Source organism: Schistocerca cancellata, chromosome 6 (assembly GCF_023864275.1).
Source record: "Schistocerca cancellata isolate TAMUIC-IGC-003103 chromosome 6, iqSchCanc2.1, whole genome shotgun sequence".
NCBI classification, from domain to species: Eukaryota; Metazoa; Arthropoda; class Insecta; order Orthoptera; family Acrididae; genus Schistocerca; species Schistocerca cancellata.
In genome coordinates this window covers 181,481,119-181,503,096 of record NC_064631.1, presented here as the reverse complement: position 1 = coordinate 181,503,096, position 21,978 = coordinate 181,481,119, and the positions used below count along the sequence as shown (strand labels likewise).

The following is a 21,978-nucleotide window of genomic DNA, read 5'->3' as shown; positions in this document are numbered from 1 at the left end:
TTTAGCTGGCAGTAGTGGCGCTCGCTGTATTGCAGTAGTTCGAGTAACGAAGATTTTTGTGAGGTAAGTGATTTGTGAAAGGTATAGGTTAAAGTTGGTCAGGGCCATACTTTTGTAGGGATTTTTGAAAGTCAGATTGCGTTGCGCTAAAAATATTGTGTGTCAGTTTAAGCACAGTCGTGTATAATTTTTCTAAGGGGACGTTTCAAAACTTTCTATCCAACCGCATATGTCATCGGATAGACCGTAAGCGCGCACTTTTTGGAGCAAGCGACAGTGCGGAACTGAGTCGAACGCCTTTCGAAAGTAGAGAAATATGGCACAACCTGGGAGCCTGTATCTAGAGCCTGTTGTATATCATGCGCAAAGAGGGCAGCTGTGTCTCGCATGACCGCTGTTTCCTAAAACGGTGCCGGTTTCTGCAGATGAACTTCTCAGACACTAGAAAGGTCATTATGTCTGAACGCAAAATATGTTCTATGATTCTACAATAAATCGATGTCAGTGAAATTGGCCGGTAATTATGTGCATCCGATTTTCTATCCTTTTTATAGATTGCTGTGACCTGGGCCTTCTTCACCCGTGGAACTTTCTGCTGTTCCAATGGTCTCTGTTCCAGCAAGGAAAGCTGGACACACGTCAGATGACAGCACTATGTTGATAGGATTGTGTCTCCTGGCCTGTTATGCTGTGTAACATACAGTTAAGCTCCACAGGTCAGCATACTGAAAAGGCGATATTTCTCGCTTATTCTGCCACTTATTTACAGGGTGGGGAAAAATTGTGTCACGAAATTTTAACCCTGGATTGCTGATGCCAGTAGGAACCAAAATTACTAATGTTGTGTAGGCCGACAACTCACGATTTTTAAACTGCGAAAACTTGGCGCCACGCGCTCCGATTGGCCGCGGGATTGCGCTGTTGCCAGATGCTCTGGACAACGCGTGATCGCGAATGCTTTGCCTGCCAGAGATCGCGATGTATCCATAGCGGCCCGCACGCTTGGTGGTAGCGCGCCAGCCTTCCACTCTGGTGGCCTGGGGCGAATCCGTCTGGGTCCCGACACATCCATTGTAGTTTCATGACAAGACGTATGGGAACAAACCCGTCAAGAGCTGTTAGTTCACATACAGAAAATCTTTTACAAATTGTGTCGGCCCTGGAAAGTTTTTTTTTTTATAGCTGGGACATTGTTTACTTAAAGCAGGTGCTCGAACTGCGATCCTCTGACGCGACACAAGCTTGGTAACGTCGAACGGTGTTTTGCCGAGCTCCTTAGAAGATTCCTGGCATTGCCCTGATGTGATTGGTGGCATGTTGAATGTGATCCATAAATTCCTCTTCGTTTCTAGGTGGTTCGTGTCTGGGTGGGTGAACTAGAACCTTGAAGAATCCCCACAGGAAAAAGGTCGGTGGCGTGAGGTCTTGTGATGGCGGGGACCATGTCCTACGAGCACCTCCGCCAATTTCCCGGCCGTCGAAGAGTTCATTTAAATATCAGCACACAGCACGACTGTTATGTGCGGGCGCTCCATCATGCTGCAACAACATGTGTAGCCGAATGTCCAGGGGAACATCTTCCAGCAAGCTGGGTAGAGTTTCTTGCAAAAAGTGGAGGTAATTTGCCCTGGTAAGTCGAGGAGGTAGATGGACTGGTCCAATGAGATGGTCACCCATAATGCCTGCCCAAATGTTGAGCGAAAATCATTCCTGGTGTCCATGGACGTACAAGACGTGAGGATTTCCCCTTGACAGTAATCAATGTTTCGAGTGTTGTAAAGGCCATCCCGATGGAAGGTGCACTCGTCGGTAAACAACACAATGGCGGGGAAGTCGGGATTTCGTGCAACACGTCGCAGAGACCACTGGCAAAACCCTAGCCTGTGTTCATAGTCCGCCACAGGATTTAGGCCTTGGACAGGGTGGATACCAAATGGATGTTGGTTGTCATCCCTCGAAACCTTCCAGACTAAACGATGAGTGACCCCATGTCTTGTCCAACCGCTCGAGTACTTGTAAGTGCTTCCTCGAAGCATTCGAGAACAGTCTCTTCAAATGTTCTAGATCTTCCAGCATCACCATAATATCCCGCTAACGAGCCTGTTTCGCCAAGTAGCCGGTGAATTGCTGTAAACGTTTGCAGGTGTGAGTGGCGTCTTACTGGGTACCGTTCCTCATCCAACCGTCAAGGTTCATGCGTATTACCGTCGGTTACTCCATAAACAAAAACCATATCTCGTTGTTCTTCAAATAAACACTGTGCCGCCATGCTTATTGTATGACTAAATCGCAGGTGACGTGTGTGTGCTTCGAAGCGAAGCTTACGTGTGAATGCCTCTGACTTGGGGTGGAGACAAACAAATGGCTGGCTCTGAGCACTATGCGACTTAACTTCTGAGGTCATCAGTCGCCTAGAACTTAGAACTAATTAAACCTAACTAACCTAAGGACATCACACACGTCCATGCCCGAGGTAGGATTCGAACCTGCGACCGTAGCGGCCGCTCGGCTCCAGACTGCAGCGCCCAGAACCGCACGGCCACTCCGGCTGGCTGGAGACAAACAGCAAGACCTATTCGACACGTGTACGTATCACGTTGGGGCAGTGACGGGGCGAGGGACGTTTGTGTCAGCTAACAACCATAGCGCTGCCCGTCAACCGACAAACGGCAACAGGGCAATACCACGGCCAATCGGAGCGCGTGGCGCCAAGTTTCTGTAGTTTAAAAATGGTGCGTTGTCGACCTACACAACATTAGTAATTTTGGTTCCTACTGGCATCAGCTATCCAGAGTTAAAATTTCGTAACACAACTTTTCTCCACCCTGTATAGTTATTTTGCTGATCATTGCCACTTGTGAAAGATTCGAAACTTTGAGTTGCTGTAGCTTACTGATGTGTGTTAAGATATGGACGTTCAAGATTCTAAGACAGCTGATCTTGAACTGAACTGTGTGTGAATAACTTTGCAGAGGAATGAAAAACTAAGTTAAGCAGTGTCGTGTTCAATATTTAATGCCAGCTCATCACAATTAGGCACAACACGGAGCAGACTAAAGCAGAAATTCAGCGAGGCAGAGGACATGTAACAGATTGGTAAGTTACAACTACTGAGGCCTCTCAGGCATTTGTCATTGGGGCTGCAAAGTGATTGGATTCTTTCCCATTCATCGGCGTTCTCATCTGTCCCGCCTCCTCTACAGCTTACAAGAAACCTCTACTCGATGGGGAACTGCTCGTGTATTGATTAATGGCCACTGAGCTGTAATGCCTTGAGAAATCACTCACCATACATTCAAACCTTCCACGCGATTGACACTGTTCTGGGACAAGGGGAATCCCCACGCTCTCCAATCCCTTTAAGGTTGCCAATGCTATTCCAGCTAATAAGCAATTTGTAATGCCTCATGAAAATGCTGCTGCTGTTTGTGCACTGCAATTGAAGCACATCTACACTGAATAATCTCTTCTTTGATATCCGTCTCTGCCGGTTTGGAAAATGTAGAAGTAAAAACTCTTGCGAGCCTTTATAGCAATTCCGCCGAAAGGGCAATGTGACGTTAATCTTTTACAGTTCCAACCCTACTTTGGCCTTTCTCAAACTGCAGGGTAAAGTCCCTATTTCGCTGAATATAACTAACGGGTGATCAAAAATTCAGTATATATTTGAAAACTTAATAAACCACGGAATAATGTAGATAGAGAGGTAAAAATTGACACACATGCTTGGAATGACATGGGGTTTTATTAGAACCAAAAAACAAAACAAAGTTCACAAAAGTCCGACAGATGGCGCTGGACAGCAAAACGTCAGTCACTGCGCATGACTCAGTCCGTGCGATTATTGGCTTTGGGGTTACCTGAAGTCGCAAGTGTATCGTGATCGACCGATATCTCTAGGGATGCTGAAAGACAACATCCGACGCCAATGCCTCACCATAACTCCGGACATGCTTTACAGTGCTGTTCACAACATTATTTCTCGACTACAGCTATTGTTGAGGAATGATGGTGGACATATTGAGCATTTTCTGTAAAGAACATCATCTTTGCTTTGTCTTACTTTGTTATGCTAATTATTGCCATTCTAATCAGATGAAGCGCCATCTGTCGCACATTTTTTGAACTTTTGTATTTTTTTTTGGTTCTAATAATAACCCATGTGTGTCAATTTGTACCTCTCTATCTACATTATTCCGTGATTTATTCAGTTTTCAAATTTATACGGCCTTTTTGATCACTCGGTATATTGCTTTCATAATATTGTGATATTTTTCAACGAAAATTATACGTTTATGCAGACAAATAGGCTGTAATTTGGAATAGACATTTACGTTAGGTTTTCTCATTTGTTCCACGAAAACGAGTATTGGAAACACATAATGTCTGAAAACCACATATTTGTCACAAATTGCCTTTTTTCACAGTGAAACTTTAACTCAGTCAAAAATCCTCATGAAAGGCGATCTAATACAGAACATTCTATATGAAACACTAATAAAAGGATATGATGCGCCACTACACACATTTATGCATCCACATCTTATTGGTGCCCACAGCTCCAACTCTGATAGTTGATTCACTATTCGAATCTTATGCCTACAGCACGCATCAATGATAACAGATTGTGGTAATTAGATATCACATTTTAGAACTTGACGAACTATTGTGTATGACTATCGATACATGCAGCCACAGGAAAGAACGAACTCAATGGAAATATTTTCAGGAGTGTGTGTCACATATCGGGCAAGACATTAAAGAATATTGAGTTAACTGAAATACTAAAAAGCCTTAGACTAATACGTGGACCTCAGATCACTGTTGTTCTTTCCAAGTGTTTAGCACTCCCTGAAAATTTCAAGCTTCACGAACTCTGGATATCTGAATACCTGAATACCCGAAGCAAGACATTGCTTTCCATACCCATTTACCCTCCCATCAGTTGTGTTCTTTATTAGCTGATAAACTCCCAATATCCGTTCAGACACCCGGAACACATTCTCCAGCTGTGTGTCTCACACAAAATCAGAATTTCAACCTCGCACTGTATCCCCAGTCATTAAGAACTCTGCCCTGCTGGCGTACATCTACCATCATGTCCCACCTTCCTCACGTCCTCGCACACTCCAAGTACTTTTCCACGCTAATTTCAACTGCTTCCCCTCGCAGACCATGAAATCGTTTCTGAGAGCTATCTTTTGTGTTAGCAGAAGAGCCAACACCGTGTTACGAGTGGAGGCCGAAATGCACGCGTTTTAGCTCACGTAGGCTGGCGTGAGGAGGGAAGAACCATACTGACGTGAGGTCTGGAACATGACAAGGAATGAGAATTCAGAAAGCGGACGTAATTAGTTTCACACTTAACTTTAATCCATTAATGATGAACGTCGCTCTTGACGGTACATGATTCACAATATTAACTGTTCAGAATACATTCTTGAAGAAATGATAGTAACTGAATATGGCGCCTTGCTAGGTCGTAGCAAATGACGTAGCTGAAGGCTATGCTAAACTGCCGTCTCTGCAAGTGAGAGCGTATGTAGGCAGTGAACCATCGCTAGCAAAGTCGGCTGTACAACTGGGGCGAGTGTTAGGGAGTCTCTCTGGACTAGGCCTGCCGTGAGACGGCGCTCGGTCTGCAATCACTGATAGTGGCGACACGCGGGTCCGACGTATACTAACAGACCGCTGCCGATTTAAAGGCTACCAACTAGCAAGTGTGATGTCTGGCAGTGACACCACACTATCCGTCCTACCAACTATGTCGAACCTGTTTCTTTGCCAAATGAAGCCTCCAAATCACACTTTGTCTGCATAAATGGAACACTAGCTGTCTTCTGTCACCTAAATCCAGTCTTCTGACTCTTCGTAGTACTCACCCCACATACCATCTCATTTCAGTTATTGCTACAAATGAACCCTTTTACCTATTTAACTTTTTGAATCAAAGGCTGAATTCAAAAGTAATCTCCACACTCCTTAAGACATTTATTCCACTGGGAGACGAGAAGATGAATTCCTGTTCCGTAGCACGCGGTCGACCGCTTAGGCTGCTTGCTCATTACACGATTTCGGCCGTACGGGGAAAAACCGTACGCGTTTAAATCGTAGTCGGTTGATTTTCTCACTGAACGACTTTTAAACGTCAAACAAGGACATCAGTTCCCTTCAAAGTGTGACCTGGTATAGTTCTTACTATGGATAGTGAACAAGTCATTGCATTATGGATACTTATCGACGTCGGAGAAGACGAAGGCGCAATCGTCTTCACTGGGTTCATCCAATTAATCTGAGACGTGAGGAACTTGGAGTTTTCTACACATTATTTGCAGGCCTGAGAAACGACGACCGAAAGTTTCTTAACTATTTTCGTATGTCAGTTGGCTCCTTCGATGAATTGCACGGGAGACTGAAGAATGTTCTGCAACGCCAAAACACGCAATTAAGAAACGGTATACAGTCTATCGAAATGCTTGGAATGACTTTAAGGTAAGTTTTTAAATACAGCTTTGTTGTTACTGGTGTTTGAACAAATATGCCATTGAAGCTAAATAATGTCTAAAATATAATTTGTCAAATGTGAAACAGAAGGCTGTATGAAGTGTCTCTTCTGCAGATAGAAAATCAGTGTTCTGTAGCCTTCGTGAAATAAATTGCTTTTTTAAACTTTCAGTACTATTTTATTTAGTTAGCCTAGTTATACCTTGACCACCTTATATTGAGGGAATAAGTACCCCATGTTTTTAATTATTTACTTATTTTTAATTATTTACTTAAGAAAATTTGCGGAACTAACGACTAGATGGTAAAATTCTGGGTAGACCAACTTCACACGGCCGTAATGCCTTATAAGGAAAAGTTTGCAAATAAGTATTTACTTTGCTTAATAGGTAGTACTTACCAAATGCATTTTTTTCTGTATCACTAATGCTCTCAAAATCTGGGTTGAGTGCTGAACATACCTCTTCCCAGGCTTTTCTTGTTGCGTTTCTATCCTTATAAATGTCTAAAGTTTTGCCCCATAATACTGGTTTTGATTCAACTAGCGATATCAAAATTTCAGCGTCAATTCCTTCCATAATGTGAAAATAAGCCAGCGACACACACAAGCGGAAAGCACGGAAAATCGCAACCTGAAACCAATATGAACGCAGTAGAAATAACACTGGGGACAGCTCCCGTACGACTGAAATCGTGTAGTGTGAAAACGTGCACTTGGTCACCTGGGCCACTGAGCCGAGAGTACAGCACGGTGCCGTGTGGCTGCAGTGGCATTGGACGGCTGCAACACGACTAAAAATCGTGCCCATGTTGTAACCGCACAATGTGAAGGGTCTCATGCTCTTCAGCAGTCGACTAAGAAAATTTGCCCGTACGGTTTTTTCCCGTACGTGCGAAATCGTGTAATATGCAAGCAGCCTTACGGATAGGCAACCGCATCCACTCTTGCACCTGCTCGTCACGCATGTCTTTCTTCAGGCTGCCAAAGACGTGAAAATCGCTCGGTGAAACATCCGGAATGTGCGGACGATGTCGCAGCTTTTCCCAAACAAATCGCTGAAGCTTAGCCCTCGTCCAATTGGCAGTACGGGGGTGAGCGTTATCGTGCAAAAGGATGATTCCGCCTGACTGCATTCCTAGGCGTTTTGATTTTATGGCACGTCGCAGTTTCCGCGAAGTGTCTTCATAGCGTTGCACCCTGGTTGTGGTCCCACACTCGAGGAACGCAACGAGTGCGGGAATCACCCTGCTGCAATATAACGGCCGGCAGTACACTGCCTACCAGATGAATCAGTGATTTAGTTGGGAAACACTACAATATCATCCCTACAGCCCAGATCGTTCAAAGTGTGTTTTTCACATCAGGAAAGATATGCGTGGACGTCGGACGAGGAAGTACAAGAGTGGTTGCGGTTGCGTATCCGTAAGCGACCAACTGCGTTCTGCGAAGCAGGGATTAGTCGTCTCATCTTCCAGTGCGGTAAATGTCTGAACACGTGTGGTGATTACTTTTGAATGGACTATTCCATGGTCCTGTTGTGGCAGGCGCTCGTTTTGCATTTGACTGCCGTTTATACGAGGGTGAGTCAAATGTAATAACAAATCGAAATTTCGCGCCGTTATCCTGTAAGTTGGTAAGCGTGCTACAAACAGCGTGCAGAATGGCCTGTAGGTGGGAGCATAGTGCAGATGCACACATACCGTCGCCGTATCAGTATAAAGATGACCGCCTCACTTGCGACTTGCACCAGGCAAGAACAGCGTTCTGTTATTCGGTTTTTGTGCAGTGCAGATGTGAAACCTATTGAAATTCATCGACAAATGAAGGTTCAGTACGGTGATGCATGTTTGTCACAGCAACAAGTCTACGAATGGAGTAGGAAGTTCGCAAATGGTGTGACTTCAGTGGAAGACGCTCCTCGTCCAGGTCAGGCACAACGAGTTGTGACTCCACAGAACACTGCAGCAGTTGAATCCATAGTGAAGGAAAACTGCCGAGTGAGACTCAATTACATTGCAGCATGATTACAGATTAGTTCTGATGAAGAGGTACGCTACGCGGTGCATGAGTGGTTGCGCGGACTACCAAAAGAATTTTTTCTAAAGCGATTTATGCACTTTGTAAACGCTGGAGGACTTACATTGAGCGTCGGGGACATTATGTTGAAAAGTGATACAGCTTTGAACCACTACTGCACAATAAATAGTATTTAAAAAAATATTTCAGGTTTCCATTTGACTCACCCTCATATACACCTCTACACTTACTATTTTTCTAGGTATGAGAAGTCTGTATTTCACGTTTTGTTGCATGCCACTCCTGACTTTTTGCATCTGGTTAAATATCGATGTAACACGAAATTCGAAACTGCTAATTCTGAAAATAGTAATTTGAACGTATCCACACCGCAAGGTTTCAGCTCCGAAAAGGCAGAGAATGCTGAAATTCTAAAAAGAGCTGGTCACTACTAGTTGCATGTGATAACATCCAATTCTAATTCACTGTCAGACTTAAAACAGAACAAAAATTAAAATTTCAACCTAGAGATGGAGCACACTTCTAACGCATATCCTCATGTCGATGTATTATGGAAGAAACTGAAATCTATGCACGTTCTTTCTTTCGCATCAGAGTACATTACAAATTGTTTGCAACCTTTATTTATAAACAAATACAAACAGTCTACAGATTTGTATCTGACCGCAATGAATTTGAGTACATGTCTATAATACATAGGTATCATGCATACAACAATGTTTTTAGTATTTTGACTGCCTTGACAGTGCACAATATACACATTGTTAATTATTGTTAATTCTAACCTGATACAATTTGTCAGATCGCAACAATACTGTGGCTCAACTCAAATTCAATCTTGAGGTGCTCTTTGAAAATATAGTAAAGTATTACACAGTCTGAGAATGTTCTGGTTTAGGTCTTCCGAGCAAATGAGTCCTACAGAAGTATCACAAATCACAGCAAGTTCACAAACACAAGCGTTAATTCCAGGGCAATATCAGACTCCAGTAAAACAGTTTGTGTGTCCTTGCTGCTAGCACCTCTTCTCCAGTCGGAGCTGAATGCCGCCGTTCGGTACGAGTATGATGCTCCTGGCGTTGAAGTCCAGGTCCACCTGAGTGGCCTCTGTCGTCCGCACGCTGTACTTGGACAAGATGTACACCAGGCCAACCTTGGTCTGCAGCAGGCCCAGTCTCATACCTGCAACGTAATTAGAGAAAGACAAATAAAATCCATTCCCCTGTTGGTACAAAAAGTTCTTATAAATATTTCTTCTCAATATTTTTGGCGGCAACTGGTTTCTCCCTGGCCAGATTAGTCAATAAAGGTTAGCTTCGAGCCTTATACTCTGTTCACCATAAGAATAAACTTGATGTAAACATTACGCCATGTATTCTACCGTATTTGCTTGAATATCATTGGATTTTTTTTCATGTGGAGCGGAAGCCAAGCTGTGACCAGCCCAGTCAAGTACGACCATAAGGGTACGTTTCATGCTGTGTTACACACACACAGACTGAGCCATAATGCAAGACAACAGCTTTACCGGCGCATTAACCGTGTGCAGCACTGGCGAGCCAACTAACCTGCAGTGATGTGGGGAGTTACAGTTCAGACGTAAAAAAAGACGAGTAAAGAAACAATATAGCTTCGAATGTCATTTAATTTTGAAAGAGAATGAAATAATATTCGGAGAAACTCCAGCGCGCTTCTTAGGTGACCAGACGGAACGCATAAAATGCACTCGTTCTCAGCTGGCATAGTATTCTAATTACAAACAAGAGTGATGAAAATTTCTGACTTAAACATAGGGTAATTTTTCTGAGGGAGCTGTGTGTAACGCATACTGTAGGGACTTCACCGTCCTGTTGAATACTGAAGCCACTGAAGGTATTAATTACAGTCAGTCGTCTGGTAATCTCTTAGCTTGTCCGAATCCGGAAATACATTTGAGTTCTGGAACTGTCAACTGCTACGTTGACAACGAGCGTATCAACAACAGAATCCACGAACCCAACCAGGCGCCGCATTTTCTCTTCCTCTTTTATGATGATCCGTTCGATATCCCGCCAACGTTCGGCAGTGATATTTGAAAAAGCTGCGTACGTTAGTCCAGTATGTCTGGCAGCTGAACAGTCTTCTTACTTCTCGGGTAAAATCCCGCAACTTGGCTCCAAATCAGTTCTGTTGTAATGGTATGCAGTTCATATTGTAATGGTACAGTAGCAAATGCAAAAATGCAGCATTTGTATGATGTGCTCGATGCTGTGAAAATGATAGTTTTTCATGTTTCTACAATACTTATCTACCTTTGTGGCTATAAACGATGGACATAGTCCAAATAAAGAGGATTTGGTTTTTCATTTTTGCCTTAAAATTGTTATATTTCTTAATTTAAGCAACTTGTATGAACAGTCTTTCATAAAGCATCGATAATTAAGAATTTGTATTTGAAATGAAAACAGGAATTTCGCGTCCAATATGTAATTAGAAACAAGATGTGCATTATTCATAAAAAATGATGATGAGCTTTATAATTACGAGAGGTAGGTATTTCAAATTGAACCAGAAAAAAAAATGATACCGAGGAGATTCGAATATTCAACTGTTTGTGTATAACATTCCATTGCGCTACCGATTGCGCTACACTTACAGTATTAATACAAGTATCAACTGTTTTACATACACTAGCTTGGAGAACTTCAAACCTGATTATCTCCGTAAGTTTATGACAAACATTAAGAACAGGCTACTTCTCGGCACTTTTTAACCGCATTCCACACGCGTGCTTCACTACGCAACAGAAAGCAGCCTCAGCCATTTTCATACTGCGCATTAACAGCAAGACAATCAGAGCTCAACGCTGCAGAGGCTTTGACTGTACACGACTTTTGAAATGAAAACTGCGAAGCTAAAGCGTGATTACGAGAAACTTAGATGGTTGTTAATGCATTGGAATATCTTAAAGTTCCATTTCACATAACTTAATAATAATATACTGTATCTAATACATAAATAGAAACTACATCCAAGAGCGTGACACCACTGTACGTGTACTACGGTCTCTGGCCAATCATCGCTTTTGTGTTTGTTTACATCAGGTTTATTCTTATGATGAACGGATTATAGTTTCTTCTGGTTTTGCAGCAGGAGATTTTCTCAAGTATTAAGTGTGAGTTTCGTCGATAGCCTTATAACGGCGAGAAAATTAGTAAGGGGAAGTAGAGCCATACACCATTGACCGTTCCACTCGGCCAGTCTGTTGGCCCAAATCCAATCTCTGTAATCTCAACCTCTTACTAACACAGTAAAATGCTTGGAAAGAACGTTTGAGGGAAAACTAACTTGGAGTGCCCATTTCTTTACCAACATGAAGCCTGAAATCAACTACAACTACTACCATGCTACACATGGTGTTTACATACGTCTAGCAATACTCTCACATGTAAAAAAGAGAGCGCAAGGGCGAGATAAGAGCGCTAAAGATCACGCTCTGTTTACAAACATTACGTAACATGCAGTAATAGCCTCCGAGGCCAATGCTCACAGAATGTACAAAAAAATGTTCAAATGTGTGTGAAATCTTATGGGACTTAACTGCTAAGGTCAGCAGTCCCTAAGCTTACACACTACTTAACCTAAATTATCCTACGGGCAAACACACACACCCATGCCCGAGGGAGGACTCGAACCTCCGCCGGGACCAGCCGCACAGTCCACAGAATGTACAATATGGATTCGCCACCTACAGCACCCCCTAACGGAACCACCACAATATATTTGTCAATAGATACTCTACGTCATCAGCATACTGTGTTGAGTACCGAGCGACCAAAGGGTGCTACAAAAGAAAACAAATCACATCTCGATTTCTGACAAGATCAATGTCTAGTTTTATTAACCTTTATTATTCACTTACAGTAATTAAATGATACATCACCAAGAATCTCAATACTTTAACAATTTAAATCACCTTTAAACCAAATTGAAACTGTCTCAGACTCATTTATCTTACGACGGTTCCTAGTCCACAAAACGAATCGCTGCGCATCTCTCCCTCCTAAATTTTTCAAATTCCTTTAAAGCCTCGAGAGAAATTCACTCTGACCATGCTGTCTTCGAAAGTTCTCGTCTTATACCACTTTAACCACTTCCAATGTGTGATCTGATATTATGGTAATTTCAGTTACTGGAGAGAGATAATGTTCTGATGACTCTAGTAAATGTCTAATACGCAGTTACATAAAAGCCTGTATACAACACAATAAATTTTTAAAATAAATGACATTTATTCAGTTGTTTTTATTTAATTCCAATGTAAAATGAACAAATGTTTCTGACGTAAAATAGGTGCAGTTGTGTCTTGTCGAGCTAAAAAAAATACTTCTACTGTCATTTATTTATAGATGAGACTGTGTTAGTCTGTGTCAAAGCATCATATTACGAAATTTAATATTTCGTGATTATATATAAAACACGGGCGTTATTCCGGGGCGTCAAAGATGACCTCAGTTTGCAGGAGATTCTGTGACCACATGGCAAGATATACAGGGTGGTCCATTCATAGTGGCCGGGCCAAATATCTCACGAAATAAGCATCAATCGAAAAAACTACAAAGAACGAAACTCGTCTAGCTTGAAGGGGGAAACCAGATGGCGCTTGGTTGGCCCGCTAGATGGCGCTGCCACAGGTCAAACGGATATCAACTGCGTTTTTTAAAATAGGAACCCCCATTTTTATTACATATTCGTGTAGTACGTAAAGAAATATGAATGTTTTAATTGGACCACTTTTTTCGCTTTGTGATAGATGGCGCTGTAATAGTCTCAAACGTATAAGTACTTGGTATTACGTAACATTCCGCCAGTGTGGACGGTATTTGCTTCGTTTTACATTACCCGTGTTAAAATTGACCGTTTACCAACTGCGGAAAAGGTCGATATCGTGTTGATGTATGGCTATTGTGGTCAAAATGCCCAACGGGCGTGTGCTACGTATGCTGCTCGGTATCCTGGACGACATAATCCAAGCGTCCGGACCGTTCGCGGATAGTTACGTTATTTAAGGAAACAGGAAGTGTTCAGCCACACGTGAAACGTCAACCACGACCTGCAACAAATGATGATGCCCAAGTTTTAGCTGCTGTCGCGGCTAATCCGCACATCAGTAGCAGACAAATTGCGCGAGAATCGGGAATCTCAAAAACGTCGGTGTTGAGAATACTACATCAACATCGATTGCACCCGTACCATGTTTCTATGCAACAGGAATTGCATGGCGAGGACTTTGAACGTCGTGTACAGTCCTGCCACTGGGCACAAGAGAATTACGGGTCGATGGCAGATTTTTTGCACGCGTTCTATTTAGTGACGAAGCGTCATTCACCAACAGCGGTAACGTAAACCAGCTTAATATGCACTATTGGACAACGGAAAATCTACGATGGCTGCGACAAGTGGAACATCAGCGACCTTGCCTGGTTAATGTATGGTGTGGCATTATGGGAGGAAGGATAATTGGCCCCCATTTTATCGATGGCATTCTAAATGGTGCAATGTATGCTGATTTCCTACGTAATGTTCTACCGATGTTACTACAAGATGTTTCACTGTATGACAGAATGGCGACGTACTTCCAACATGATGGATGTCCGGCACATATTTCGCGTGCGGTTGAAGCGGTATTGAATAGCATATTTCATGACGGGTGGACTGGTCGTCGAAGCACCATACCATGGCTCGCACGTTCACCGGATCTGACGTCCCCGGATTTCTTTCTGTGGGGAAAGTTGAAGGATATTCGCTATCGTGATCCACCGACAACGCCTGACAACATGCGTCAGCGCGTTGTCAATGCATGTGCGAACATCACGGGAGGCGAACTACTCGCTGTTGAGAATAATGTCGTTACTCGTATCACCAAATGCATTGAGGTTGACGGGCATAATTTTGAGCATTTATTTCTTTAATGTGGTATTTACAGGTGATCACGCTATAACAGCATGCGTTCTCAGAAATGATAAGTTCACAAAGATACATGTATCACATTGGAGCAACCGAAATAAAATGTTCAAACGTACCTACGTTCTGTATTTTAATTTAAAAAACCTACCTGTTATCAACAGTGCATCTAAAATTGTGACCCATATGTTTGTGACTATTACAGCGCCATCTATCACAAAGCGAAAAAAGTGTTCCAACTGAAACATTCATATTTCTTTACGTACTACACGAATATGTAATAAAAAATGGGGGTTCCCATTTAAAAAAACGCAGTTGATATCCGTTTGACCTATGGCAGCGCCATCTAGCGGGCCAACCGTAGCGCCATCTGGTTTCCCCCTTCAAGCTAGACAAGTTTCCTTCTTTGCAGTTTTTCGTTTGACGCTTATTTCGTGAAATATTTGGCACAGTCACGATCAATGGACCACCCAGTATATTGGACAAACAGTGCGCACCATCGAAAATCGATGCCGAGAACACCAGCGCCACACTCGACTAATGTATCCCGACAATTCTGTTTGCCTGTGAATCATGGTATGGGATACGCATATACCAGGATTTTTGCACAAACTTCAAAATACTAGGACAGCATTGTTACAGAGGTCATCGAAATTCGTTCCAGGAACAGCTTCATCAGCTGGAACTGCGGCTATCGTCTAAGAAACATTTGGGAATCAGCACTGTGTCTAATGAAGAAGACACTTAGCTATCACAACGATCTGGCGACTACGGTGGACGCAGCAGCTACAGCGGCGCTGGCGCTACTACCGTCGACATCGACGCCTCCCCGCCGCATCCGCCGACACGCGCCGTCGGATGCAGACGACGGCGCAGGGAACGGTTCGCAGGGCTAGGGGCTAATATAAGTTGGCCGCGCACCCCCATAACCTATGCGGCAAAGCAGCACCTGGACAAACTCCAGAGGCTGCAGAACCGCGCCCTCAGAAGGGCACTGCGTCTACCCCTTGGATTCCCCACAGATGACCTGCACGCCGCAGCCGAAATCCCACTCCTGAAAGAGCGTTTCTAGGATCTGGCAAGGGCCTTCTATGAGGGTTCTTCCAGATCCGGAAACGCACTCATCCACTCCCTAGGTCGGTATGACATGTCCCGCGATAAGCACAAGCGCCCTATGACGATCTTCGACGACTAAGACGAAGAGAAAATCCCAACACCCAATCCATCATCCTGTTCCTTCCCATATAACACCAAACTTCTCGCCTACCTCAGGCAAGTACCAGACACACTCACAACAATCATCACAAATCACAGACACCAAAAACTATAGAAAAATCACACACACACGTTCACAGGGGAGTAAAAGCCGAAAGGCTACAGACTCCCCCTCACACTTCCCCAAAGAGGGGAAAGCAACAGATGAGAGCAGCAGCGCCCATAACCTCAGTTCGACCTCGCACCTGACGATGGCGACATGTCTGATGGTCGAAATATGTGCCCTCTGGACACTTTGAACTGGCGGTACGCCTATCGACTGTTCGATTAATGTTAAGTTACGTCCTTTACCAGAGTTGATGCGAATTTAAATGAAAAGGGTGTAGTTAGCAATGTTAAGGGCCATCATTAATAATATTCACGTGCTATAGTAAGTTCTTTACTAAAATTAATTTTATATCGTGCTTTAGACTAATTTGAGAAGTTGTTACCCGTTATTATTACGATGATTGTTAATGTAATTCATTATTTCAAAAACTGAAACAATTCAGATAGTTTTTTTTATTTTTAGCAACTATCGCAGTAGCGATTCGTTAATTCGCCCAGCAAGTAAACAGTGGTAAGGCACTGCTAGCCCGTGTTAAGTGCACTGAGTTTGCAAGGAGGCAATGTTAAGTAATCATTGCTAAATTTTGATATACAACTGTTGATAGAATTTATCTTCTTAGAAATAAGTCGGTAATGTAAAAAAAAAATGTTTTACCTGATTAAAAAAAAAGCACAATCCATATACAGGGTGATTCAAAAAGAATACCACAACTTTAAGAATTTAAAACTCTGCAACGACAAAAGGCAGAGCTAAGCACTATCTGTCGGCGAATTAAGGGAGCTATAAAGTTTCATTTAGTTGTACATTTGTTCGCTTGAGGCGCTGTTGACTAGGCGTCAGCGTCAATTGATGCTAAGATGGCGACCGCTCAACAGAAAGCTTTTTGTGTTATTGAGTACGGCAGAAGTGAATCGACGACAGTTGTTCAGCGTGCATTTCGAACGAAGTATGGTGTTAAACCTCCTGATCGGTGGTGTATTAAACATTGGTATAAACAGTTTACAGAGAATGGGTGTTTGTGCAAAGGGAAAAGTTCTGGACGACCGAGAATGAGTGATGAAAATGTAGCACGCATCCAGCAAGCATTTGTTCGCAGCCCAGGAAAATCGACTCGCAGAGCTAGCAGAGAGCTGCAAATTCCACAATCAACTGTATGGAGAGTCCTACGAAATAGGTTAGTTATGAAACCTGAACGTCAACTACCCGAGGCGATGGATCGGCCGCCAGGCAGCCCGTGACAGAGCACTTCATCACTGGCCTCCAAGAAGCCCTGATCTTACCCCCTGCGATTTTGTCTTATGGGGGTATGTTAAGGATATGGTGTTTCGGCCACCTCTCCCAGCCACCATTGATGATTTGAAACGAGAAATAAGAGCAGCTATCCAAACTGTTACGCCTGATATGCTACAGAGAGTGTGGAACGAGTTGGAGTACCGGTTTGATATTGCTCGAGTGTCTAGAGGGGCCATATTGAACATCTCTGAACTTGTTTATGAGTGAAAAAAAAACCTTTTTAAATACTCTTTGTAATGACGTATAACAGAAGGTTATATTATGTTTATTTCATTAAATACACATTTTTAAAGTTGTGGTATTCTTTTTGAATCACCCTGTACTTCAAAGGCCGTGCCGGCTAGCCGCGCCGTCTGAGGCGCCTTGCCACGGTTCGCGTGTCTCCCCCCAACGGAGCTTCGAGTCCTCACTCGTGCGTGGGGGTGTGTGTTGTGCTTAGCGTAAGTTAGTATAAGTTAGATTAAGTAGTGTGTGGCATAGAGACAGATGGCCTCAGCAGTTTCGTCGCATAGGAACTTACCACAAATTTCCAATTTCCTGTTTACTTCAAACATCTTATGAGATGCTATTGATACTTGATTTGCAGTTTCTTAGAACAACTAACTTTTCCGTTATCGTTGTTTATTGCCAAGGTCCTCAAATAGTATAAACGAGACTAGAAGGTTTTGAAATATGGTGTTACAGAAGAATGCTCAAGATCAGAATGGCACAGCGATGTAGTAGTACAGAGGGGCTGTATGGAATGTACGATAATATAGCTAAGCGGCAGAACTTGACTAAACGAATGGGCATGTTGCTAGGACACATCTTTAGGCATCAAGGAATCGTTAATTTGGTAATGGAGGGGAGCGTGGGGGTAAAACTCGTAGAAAGATACGCAGACTTGCACACAGTAAGCCAGGTTGAAATGGCTGTAGGTTGCACTAGTTACTCAGGGGTGAAGTGCACAGGATACACCAGCGTGGGGATTTGCATCAAGACCAGCTCCAGGTTGAAGACCACAGCAGCGCCAAGTATAGTTTTCAACGTTCCATCCCAGCCACATCCTAACCCTTTGTTTCCTCACATAAGAAAAAAATTACTTTTTAACATTTTCTATGCAAAATTTATGCTATTGTGGCCTCAAATGTCGGTAGGATTTTTTGTAAAATTTTATTTTATTTTTTACAACTTTTTTCACTCCTGGTACTCAGAAGTACCGTCAGACTCCTTGGACAGAATCACAACATGCGCAGAAAAATGTCCCACTTTTTATAACTTGTACTTTATTCCACATATTAAATATTTTTACACTAGAAAATTAATTAACAAAACTATGATATTCCAGAATTTTTTTTAAAATTCCGCATAAATTTACCTTCTACAGCAACTTCATAATACATAGTAACTTAGCTATACATTTTTGACAGTATATACATATCACATATTTAGTGATACCTCATGAAACTGTAGGAAACAGTTCTTTTTCTCATTGCAGCACAAATACACTTTACATGTGCTACATTGTGAATGTGGTTTCGACTGAATTTTAATTTTCGCACACATTTCGCATCAGCCTCTTTCACAACTGAACCCTACAAAATGGTTTCCTCGGTTTCCAAGACGTACATCCTTAGGAACAGAAAAATTATCTTTCCTTCTCTTTGGGGGAGTTATTTCATCTGTACCAGAGTTTCACTTTTTGAGATTTGGCACTTGCTGTTCATTCATTAGCCCTAGTGCCACAGCACGCCTGAATTCCAGCAGTGGCAGTGCCCCATGTAGATCACTGAAAATGACGTAAGCATTGACAAAAGCAGTTTCTATTGCTACCCAGAAGAGACGGTGCCACCATTTCTTTGATCGCCTGTCAAGACCATAAGTTGAACGTAATCTGTCTGCATGATCCACACCACCCATGTTTTTATTGTAATCACATACAATAACCATGGTATAGTCATACTAGTTCCACCTTTCTGTTTTCTTGACACTACGCTCTGTTCAGTGCCATGGAAGTTTGACGCAAAATACACTACTTTATTGTCCCTCCGTTGAAATACTGTTAGGTCTAAAGATGACACTCTGTGATTTGATTCCCCACGCTTTAGACTTTTTCTTTAGGTAAATTCGCTGGCAAACCTTTCCTGTTTGTTCTAATTGTTCCACAGGCAAATGTATTTACGCATTTTAATTTCTCCAAAAGTGGAATAGAAGTAAAAAAATTGTCAAAGTACAATTTTCTGTACTGACCCCAACACAGTTTAGACAATTTCAGTACTACTCTCTCCCCTAAACTGTATCCTTCAGAGTCCTTCTCCAGTGGCTCATTTCTGCCTTGATACACTTCAAAATTGAGTGTGTATCCTTTTTGATCACAAATTGCCCATAGTTTATAGCCTCTTTTGATTGGTTTTAACGGATTATATTGCTTTATGCTACTTCATCCCTTGAAGACAATCATTGATTCATCAATACTGAGTTATCTACTGCCCCTGTCTTCTTCTTCGGTTATCAACCCACAGGTTGGTTGGCAGCAGCACGCCATTCCGTTCTTTTGTCAACTTTCTTCTTCATATCTGCATAGGTCTGGCACCCGATGTCATTTATTACTTGTTGAATGTAGGTTAATCTAGGTCGTCCTCGGCGAGTTCTTCCTTCAATGATTCCTTCTAATATTCTCTTAATGAAATTGTTATGCCGTAAAATGTGACCTATGAAGGTTATTCTTCTTTTCTGTATATTTCGCCAAAGAGATCTGTTTTCTTTCACTCTTCTGAGGACATCTTCGTTTGTAGCCTTGTCTCGCCAGCTGATTTTTTCCATTCTCCGGTAGCACCACATTTCGAATGCCTCTAATCTTCTCTTTTCTTCTTTTCCACAAGTCCAAGTTTCACATCCGTAAAGGGCTGTACTCCACACATAGGTTTTCATGACTCTCTTTCTTACGTCTAAACTAACATTTCTACTCGTCAGTAAGTTTCTTTTTCCATTGAATGCTATTTTGGCAAGTTGTATTCTGTTTTTAATGTCACTTTTGCTCCTTCCATCTGCTGTTATTTTGCTACCTGTATATGGACATAAATTGCTTATTCAAAGCAGTCAGAAGCGGGCGTATTTTATACAATTTATCAGTGTTTTTTTCTGGAATTTTTGTGTTATCATTAAGATGTAAATTACTCAAAATAAAATCAATCCTGTCCCTACTCATGCATCATAGAAATTCCAAGGTCATCAGACCAGTAGTGTTTCCACGACGGCAGCTTGTAGTAACCCATAAATAAATTAATTCCCCAAAAAGCAAACAGCTCTTGTTCCTTCAGATTTAAAATTTTTCCCTTCTGTGTTGCGTAGAGATTGCTCTGGAAAATTATGTCTTCTACAGTTGGCTTCAAAATGAAAATAAAAACATCAGTAGCTGTGTGGGAATCCTGAAATAATTCTTTCATAGGCCCTGCAAAACGAATAATTGAATGGAAATAGTACTGCAGTTGTCACAGACGGAATAGGATTCTAGAGTAATTCGTGAAATGGAAAAGAAGAAATTGACTAATGCTGAAAAAGGAATTTATGATAATCTAAATGTAAGAAGATATCTTCGCTATATCTGTATTCACAGTTCCTTGTTTCAATGTGTTTGTCTCTCCACATTCTGTTTGTCCGATATTCACAATGAGGTGAAGGTGTAAACGGCAAAGAACTCTCTGAGGCATCATTATCCGAACAAGTGGAGTTTGTTTTACAATCTGCCTCTTGTAAATTTCACGAAAAAGCTTTGTCAAAATTATTAACATTTTCGTTATCATCTTCGATGTCAGTATCCTCTGTAATATCAGAGGGAATGTTCTCATACAAAATTGCTTCAATCTCTGCATCACTCAAAGGTCGAAAGTAGCCACCAGTTTTATGATTTTCGTCCATCTGTGTGAGAAAACGTGGACAGAACAACTAGTGAGAGGTAACGCATTGTTGCTACAATAAAGTGTTCGCACAATCTGACGGTACTAATAAGTCCACTTTATATTTTCACTTTATCTCATTCATTTGTAACGTAATGCTTCAAACTATTATTAAAAAAAACAAAGAAGGTAAGTACTTACAATGGAAAACTCAACGGAAGTTTCAATAAATTGCGCACAAATTTAGGCAACACCATGGAAACAAGCACATGCAATCTTCTGTTTTCACAGCAGCGCGCGAAAAACAATTTCAAGCTCTGACCGCCAGAGAGGTCTATGTATTGCAGAATAACATCTATGAAACAGTAGATCAGAGTTACTGTTACGCACCGACAGGCTCTCAGATCACGAAACTGCACCACTGGTACTTTTAAGTACCGTCAGGCAACAAAGGGCTAATGTATTCTATCACTCCTCCCCTGTTATACCAGCTTCCCCCTCCTTTTTTTTTACTGTTGTGTACTACATCTAGTTCTTCATGGCCTCCATACTGCAAACGTCGTTTCATCACCATAGCAAATTGAAATGTTTTGCATACATTACCAACATCACCGTTATATCCTAATAGTACCTCAACATGTTTTAACGCTATTGTGAAGTGACCATTTGTATTAATGATTTGTTAAATTATCAGCTTTGGATAATTGCTAAAACCAAATCAATGCCGTACTTCCTATAATGCTAGAAACTGAAGAAATGGACAAAAAATTTGTGCCATGGCCGGGACTTGAACCCGGGTCTCTTGCATACTAGGCGGTTTATTTATTTTATTTTATTTTATACGTCTAATTCCACGAACCTACTACGGTGTCGTAGCAGGCGGAGAGGTGATACTCCGACGTGGCGCGTCCCAGGTGGCGGATAGGGGGGTCCTCACCGGTTTACTGGCGGACTTGAGCGAAATAAAATAGCTCTCGCGGACTAAACACTAAACAACCTCT

The 21,978-nt window shown here is 42.2% G+C and overlaps 1 protein-coding gene across 1 annotated transcript in view; it reads right to left on the bottom strand.

Moving 5' to 3' along the window:
• Nucleotides 1-9,147: 9,147 nt before the first annotated feature.
• LOC126088104 (cytochrome P450 6k1-like) overlaps nucleotides 9,148-21,978 on the bottom strand; it is a 196,790-nt gene continuing 183,959 nt past the window's right edge. Inside the window, exon 8 of the mRNA XM_049906200.1 lies at nucleotides 9,148-9,724. Coding sequence (XP_049762157.1) covers nucleotides 9,558-9,724 — 167 coding nt within the window. The 3' untranslated portion in view covers nucleotides 9,148-9,557. The remainder of the gene's footprint in view (nucleotides 9,725-21,978) is intronic.